The 8,115-nt window shown below is 44.2% G+C and overlaps 1 protein-coding gene across 1 annotated transcript in view; it reads left to right on the top strand.

The window, feature by feature from the left end:
* Nucleotides 1–6,937: 6,937 nt before the first annotated feature.
* Nucleotides 6,938–8,115, top strand: part of LOC144668976 (phospholipid phosphatase 3-like) — a 78,761-nt gene continuing 77,583 nt past the window's right edge. Inside the window, exon 1 of the mRNA XM_078531514.1 lies at nucleotides 6,938–7,774. Within this exon, the coding sequence (XP_078387640.1) occupies nucleotides 7,600–7,774 (175 nt within the window). The 5' untranslated portion in view covers nucleotides 6,938–7,599. The remainder of the gene's footprint in view (nucleotides 7,775–8,115) is intronic.

Genomic DNA, 8,115 nt, shown 5'->3' with positions numbered 1-8,115 from the left:
TTTAATTTTCACTAATTCATATTCCATTATACCATAACATACTAAATTATACACTTTAATATACTTTCCACTTTATCATTACATTCTAGTCTAAATCCTCATCAAGCTATAACCAACAAAATCCATTTCATATTACTTTTCCTCTTCAATTTCCTGTCATAAAAATCACTCACAGCTGGCTGGTTAGCAACGAATTTCCTGTTATTTAATGGCATGTTCAATTTGTGGTACAGTAATTAATTAATCCTGAATAATTGATCAAATCTGGCATCTAATTACTGCTCGAGATATATAAGATAAAAACAATTTGAGATAAACTTAAATTCCCCTTGACACTAATACCAAACACCCAACCGAGGGGAAAAACTACACCAGAAGCAAGGCTGCCTTCACCTCCAGTGTCTTTTATCCCATTGTCTGAGATGTGTGGGGGAGGGGGAAGTAAATTAAATATATTCTAGACCCAAAACTTTTCATTGTAAATCCCAAGGGTTTTAATCTCACTGGTTGATAGGAGTGAAAACCAATTAAGTGCATCCCAGTGTTCCTTTATCCAGCGACCTTTTAACTTGCTCCACTCATGACAGCATCAAGCTAAAAGGATGGTTCTGCACATACACAGAGGGAAGGGAGAGTGAGCTAGTGTTTAATGAGAGAAGGGACAAGAGGGATATTGGGGGCAGGGAGGAAAGAGGTGTTGGGAGGAGGATCACGTGGCGTATGAACAAGATGGGCTGAATGGCCTGTTTCTGTGCCTAGGGGTTCTACACAGTTCGACACAGCTGTGTGCATCTCTTGCTGTGTGAGTGACAATGTGTAGCTGTGCACGCACAAATGCACATGTACACAAATGTGTGTGTGTGTGAGTGTGTGTGTGATTGGAGATGTGTTTATATGCATGAATAAATGGTATGTCCCAAACAATGTGTTAGACTAGAGGATGTGAATATATGGATATAGCCTGTGCATGTAAATGCATTGGGTATATAAAGATGGCTCTGGGTACAAGCAGAAGTCTAGCCTGGAGTTTACATATCTGTGCATTGTTATACATTGAGGTTACAACTCAGTTTATTCAAGGCACTTGGAACAAGAGATTGCTGTTGGTCTGCGCCTGATAATCCAATAATCGTCCTGTTGGGCCCTGCTGCAGCTTCTAGGTGATGCTGCTCCCTCAGGCCAGACTAGTCTCTGCGCTAGGGGTAAAGATGTGCCTCTGGTCTGAGGGAAGGACTAGAGCTGGAGAAATGTCTCTTAAAGGGGAAATTGATTGTTAAGGAGTCTTTGAAGAAATGAGTGTCTGATGAATATAGATGAAGACAAATATTGTCAGAATTACCTGGAAAAACTCAGCAGGTCTGGCAGCATCGGTGGAGAAGAAATCAGTTAACGTTTCGGGTCTTCATGACCCTTGGCAGAAGGGTCATGAAGACCCAAAACGTTAACTGATTTCTTCTCCACCGATGCTGCCAGACCTGCTGAGTTTTTCCAGGTAATTCTGTTTATGTTTTGGATTTCCAGCATCCGCAGTAGCTTTTAGCTTTTTGTTTTTAAGACAAATATTGTGTTTAGTTTCCTGTTTGATTTTTTTAGATCAAAAATCTAACAACTGTGAAGTTAAAAATAGTTTGCATTTTACCAGGATGCTCCATCCATACAAATATTAGAACCATTGTCAGTGCAGGCTTTGGTTGCCAACTGTGATTAAATGTATTCCTGGAGGATTCATCACATGACTTGCCCCCACACTCCAGCCATTAGTCCACCAAACACATTCATCCTTGTGATGCCCTGCCCTCCTACACCAATTGGAAAGCATTAGATGAGAACACTGTTTGTCATATAAACATTGCAAACAATTTGCACACAGCAAGATCCCACAGACAGCAATGCAAAAAATAAGATCATCTGTTCTAGTGATGTTGGAAGAGGTATAAACCTTGGCCAGGAGAACGGGGAGACTCCCCACCCTTGCTCATCTCTAAATAGTACTTTGATTAGTATTAAAAACACCAAAAGCAGTCTTTTATATCTCCCTGAAATGGGATAAGGCCTCATCAAAAAGTCAGCACCACCAACAGTGCAGTACTCCCTCAGTGCTGCACTGTTATGCCAGCTTAGATTATGAACTCAAGTATCTGAAGTCAGACTTCAACCTGCAACATTCCATCTGAGAATCAATAACTCTACCATCTGGCATTTACATGGAATTACATGGAAATTAAAACACAATTTGGCCACTGGAAGGACTTGATAAAGTCCTTTGTCTGTGTGCCTTTGGAGATGTGTACATGGCCCTGTGTAGCTATGGTGTGTACATGGCCCTGTGTAGCTATGGAGGTGTGTACATGGCCCTGTGTAGCTATGGTGTGTACATGGCCCTGTGTAGCTATGGAGGTGTGTACATGGCCCTGTGTAGCTATGGTGTGTACATGGCCCTGTGTAGCTATGGAGGTGTGTACATGGCCCTGTGTAGGTATGGAGGTGTGTACATGGCCCTGTGTAACTATGGAAGTGTGTATATAGCCCTGTGTAACTATGGAGGTGTGTACATGGCCCTGTGTAGCTATGGAGGTGTGTACATGGCCCTGTGTAACTATGGAAGTGTGTACATGGCCCTGTGTAGCAATGGAGGTGTGTACATGGCCCTGTGTAGCTATGGAGGTGTGTACATGGCCCTGTGTAACTATGGAGGTGTGTACATGGCCCTGTGTAACTATGGAGGTGTGTACATGGCCCTGTGTAACTATGGAGGTGTGTACATGGCCCTGTGTAGCTATGGAGGTGTGTACATGGCCCTGTGTAACTATGGAGGTGTGTACATGGCCCTGTGTAGCTATGGAGGTGTGTATATAGCCCTGTGTAACTATGGAGGTGTGTACATGGCCCTGTGTAGCTATGGAGGTGTGTATATGGCCCTGTGTAACTATGGAGGTCTGTATATATGGCCCTGTGTAACTATGGAGGTCTGTATATATGGCCCTGTATAAAGCAGCATTTCTTGAGAGTTTTCTAAATTCCCTCACATCTCTGCTTCTGTAAACATCATCCAATTAAACAGATTCCTTACCACCAAATGCTGGATATTGCAATCATTATAGTGAATGATTAAAAAAAACAGAAAATACCGCAGGAACTCAGCAGGTCGGGCAGCATCTGTGGAAAGAGAAGCAGAGATAATATTTCAGGCTGTGACCTTTCATCAGAACTGGAAGAAGTTCGAGATTTAACGGTTTGTAAACAAGTCGAGGATGAGAAAACGGTGGCTGGGAGGAGGGGAGGAAATGAGAAGGTGTGTGATATTGTAGAAGGCAATAAGAGATTAAAAAGCGAAAGGGATGATAGTGTAGGGTAATGAGGGCGATGGAGAAATGAAAAAGCAGGTTGCAGAGGAGGTGGAAAGAGCCACAGCAGAACCATTAGCAGAACCTGCCGTTGGGGTGAAAGGGAATAGGTGATGAGATCAATGTTGTGGCCAAAAGGATGTAAAATGGGAAGGTGAGGCACTGTTCCTCTAGCTTGTGGTGAGCTCCATTGGAATTGCAGGAGGTCAAGGACAAAGATAAGAGACTGGGAGTGAGATGGAAGATTAAAGTGGCTTTAATGTATATAAGGCAGGAAAAAAACTCTCAGTGAAACTATCTCTTCCTGTCAGCTGCTGCCATTATAATCCCGGACTAGTGTTGAAATATTATAAAACAAACTGATTCAGTGTCAGCCCTCATGCTGTTGTCACTCTGACATCAAATAGCAGCTGCATGCAGATGTTCATCCAATACGTTTCCAGAGCCTAGTGAGTGGAGCCATGGATTATATGATTTACTGGGATCAAGAAGACGCCTTCCTTTAATAAATTATTTACAAAGTATATCAGTAATTGATGAAGTTTTATCCAATAGGCATTGTATACAGGATAATACACAGCTGAGATTGTATAAATAAATAAAACAAGTTTCATTTATATAGCACGTTTAATGTAGTAAAACATTCAAACTCATTTCCTAGACACCACATCACACAAAACAATTGTTGCCCAGTAAAGAGACACTAGGACAGTAGACCAAACTCTTGCTATAAAGGAAAATGGAACTGGATAATTATCTGAAGACAAAGAAAATTACAGGAACTACAGGGAAAAGGCAGGGAAGTGGGACTAGGTGAGTTGCACATATAGGAAAGTAGCACAGACACGATGGGCCAAATGGACCCCTCCTGTGCTGTGACCATTCTACGATTCTATGAGAAGGTAGAAATGGAGAGATGGAAAGTGAATTCAAGAATTTTAGGGCTGAGATGGTTGAAGGCACAGCCATCATTGGCAGGTGAAAGGGAATGGGATGTACAAGAGCCAGGATTGGAGGAACACAGTTCACATTGGAAACAAAAACAGAATTACCTGGAAAAACTCAGCAGGTCTGGCAGCATCGACGGAGAAGAACAAAGTTGACGTTTCGAGTCCTCATGACCCTTCAACAGAACTAAGTAAAAATAGGAGAGGGGTGAAATATAAGCTGGTTTAAGGTGGGGAAGGGTTGTGGGCTTGAAGGAGATTACAGGGATTGGGAGGGGCAAGGCCACAGAGGAATTTGAACACTCACTATTGTTTGGCCAATATACCGAAGAGAACTTCGAAATAATGTGATGTCCTTTGAAATAATGCGATGTGATCCTTTACATCCTCTTGAGAGGGCAGACAGAAACTTGGTTTAACATCTCATCTGAAAGATGGCATCACTGGCAGTGCAGCACTCCCTCATTCCTGGACCAGGATGTCAGCCTGAATAAATCCAACAAGGCCCGACATGCTACCAGTCTTCCAATATGTAGACAGTGTAGGGCCCCGGTAAATATACTGTATTACGTAGACTGGGAGGCAAAGAGGAGCAAGATATGCTGAGCACATGATGCAAATTCAAGCAGGATCGTTGGCTTCAGAAGAAAGTGGAAGACAAATGGGGAAGGATATATATAACTGAAAGGAGTGAAATCTGATAAAATAGTGCAGTAATAATGAGTTTCCACAGTCTAAACCAGGGGTTAGCCACCCAGCTTCAGTGAGTACCTGTAAAACTGTCAGCTTATGTTACCATAGATCTTATATCAAATATGAAAGACAGGGAGAGGCAATGTAAAATAAAGACCACAACTCTAAAAGAGGGTGGAGGGCCAGAGGGACTTGGGGTATATGTGCATAAATCATTGAAGATGTTAGGGCAGGTTGAGAAAGTGGTTAATAAGTCATATGAGATCCTGGGCTTTATAAACAGAGGCACAAGAGTACAAAGCAAGGAAGTTATGATAAACCTTTACAGGACAAAGGTTTGGTCTCGGGAGTATTGGGTCCAATTCTGGACACCAGACTTCAGCAAGGACGTGAAGGCTTTTGAGAAGGTGCAGAAAAGATTTACCAGCCTGGTTCCGGGGACGAGAGACTCGAGTCACACGAATAGATTGGAGAAGCTGGGCCTTTTCTCCTTTGAGAAGAGAAGGTTGAGAGGAGATTTGTTGGAGGTGCTCAAAATCTGGATGGAGTTGAGCGAAATTGTTCCCATTGGCAGAAGGGTCAAAGCCAGAGGAAAAACGTTTTTACACAGTGAGTGGTTAGAATCTGGAATGCACTGGCTTTGGAATGGGATAACTACCTGAAGAGAAAAACATTGCAGGAGTAAGGGGAAAGGGCAGGGCAGTGAGACTAGCTGCATTTTTACAAAAAGCCACCATGGACATGATGGGCAGAATGGCCTGCTTCTGTGTGATTCTGTTCCATGGAACAGCTCACAGAATGATCTCTCCTTGCAATTCAGTGACATTTAATGCTGTAACCATTCTGTGCCAATGTGTGACCAATTATAGGGTCATGGAGAAGGCTATTCAGCCCATCAACTAGGATTGCCAACTCTCCAGGATTGGTCTGTAGTCTCCAGGAATTGAAGATCAATCTCTAGGACACTGCTGTGAGAAAAATCATTGGGACATGAAAAACAATTTGTCATTTCCCTTGAACATTTCTCTTTACCAAATATAAAAATATTGAAAATGGGGAAAAATGACTGTTTGGCTGACAGTCATTGGGTAATGAGTCTTTTTACATTCCAATTGATGTAGGAGGCACAAGGATGGATATGTTGACTGACTAATGGCTGGAAGGTGGGGGCAAGTCATGTGATAAAAGCTCCAGGAATACACTTTATAGTAGTTGGCAATGGACTCACGACCTGTGTAGGGAATCCAATTAAGCCCATTCCCCTGATCTAACCCCCGTAGCCCTGCAAGCTTATTTCGCTCAAGTGCCCATCCAATTTCCATTTGAAATTATTGCTCCCTGCTTCCAGTACCCTAGTGGGCAGCAAGTTCCAGGTCAGTTAATTCTTTCCAGAGTTAGCCTGGAAGCCCAAACTGCCATAGGATGGTCAACATTAACATGAACCACTACAGTCAGAAAGGTAGGGCCTTGTTGAAGCTTACAGTACAGAAGGAGGCCATTCGGCCCCTCAGTACCTATGCTGGCTCTTTGAATTCAAGACAAGGCACCAGGAAAGTCTGACACACCTTCAACATCACACAGGGTTGTTGCTCTAGATTAAGTTCTTGGAGTGGGACTTAGAACTTTTTACATAGATGAATGTGCCTGTTGATTTTCGGAGATCTCAAGCTGCCTGTCCCAACAGATCTTTCCGGCTCTGATTTAGGATCTATTAACCAATCAGGGGAGACGCTTCCTAATTTCCAGACCCTATCCTTCAGGAGGATGAAATAGATGGAAATGTTGGATTTTGCAGGTTCGGGTCCCTCTCCCTCCCCAGCTGTTGTCTGGCAGCCCAGTGTTGTAGCCCAGAGGATCAGGGCATTATTAAGTCTCAATTCAAATGCTGGAGTTGGAATGAGCCAATCCTGTAGCTCTGGCGTCTTTCCTTACTTCCTTCTGCTGGAGCATGAGTTTGGCTAAACTCGCCGGAGCAAAGTTTTCCTCCTGTCCTCTCGCCTCCCAACAAACCCCCACCCCCCAAATTTCCGACTTGACTGGGCTGTCAATCACCAGGGTGTCCCCAGGGGTCCTGAGTTTAAACAGAAAGAGTCCGCCCTCTGAGGTACCAGTTAATGTGGTTCTGTTGACCAGAGGAGAGAGAGAGAGAGAGAGACGAGGAAGCAAGAAGCAGCCAGGCTGTTTGTAGCTGCAAATCCCAGGCTTGGATTCGCTCGGAACTTCTTTCTCCGAGTTTTGAAACTTTTTGTTTTGTTTGGAAACATGTTCCTTTGTCGCTGTTTAAACTGAAGAATCAGACTGAGCAGCAAAAGTTTTGTGTGTGTGTTTTTTTGGTGGGAGTTGGGTGGTGGTGGGTGGTGGTGGGGAGGGAGGGAGGTTTGAGGGGAGGAATTCTTGGAAAGTTTTCAAAGTTTGTGGGACCTTTCGTGCGAAGAAAACTTTTGGACCCTCCGCTTGGAATAACGGAGACGAGAGCCTGGGTCAAGTGGCCGGGACTGGAGACTGGGGGTTGCTGGAGGGACAGGGGGGAGCTGGAGCCCGTGAGAAAAAGAGGCAGAGAGACAGCCAGAGTCCCGGGGTAAGAGGCGAGACAGAGCCCCCCAACCACCACCACCATGTCCAAGTGCAAGGAAGACGGGAGTTATACTCCAACTGCAGCGATCGTGAGGATTCCGGACAGTGAAGATGCCTGTGATTCAGAGCCTGATGTCGCAGGTGGTGGTCGAGACCGCAGAAGCCCCCGAGGCAGAAGGATGTTGATCTTCCTGGACATGATCTGCATTATACTGGGTAAGACCTCAATGGGACTCAGACAGCCCCTAACCTCTCTGACTCTGCTCATTACAACTGGGCGGAATATAACTTGTTTCTGCGGGGAAAAAGCTTATTAAAATCCGGGATTAGAGTTTCTCTTTATATCTGGGCTGTGAAGTTATTTGAGTGAGGATTGCATGCTTTAATGTTATTGCCCCGAAGCTAATTCTTCCCATCTCCGTAACATCGGTGCCCACCAAAGTTGCTGGGCAGTGATTTCCCTCCGTGCATGGTCTTGTCCTGATTTACATTTCATCTACAACTTTGCTCCATCCAGCCTCTGCTATCTCCTGGAGTCTGTATCCCCACCCACACCC

The sequence above is a fragment of the Cetorhinus maximus genome, chromosome 28 (genome assembly GCF_964194155.1).
Source record: "Cetorhinus maximus chromosome 28, sCetMax3.hap1.1, whole genome shotgun sequence".
NCBI classification, from domain to species: domain Eukaryota; kingdom Metazoa; phylum Chordata; class Chondrichthyes; order Lamniformes; family Cetorhinidae; genus Cetorhinus; species Cetorhinus maximus.
The sequence above is the reverse complement of the archived record's forward strand: the minus strand, read 5'-3'. Positions and strand labels throughout refer to the sequence as shown.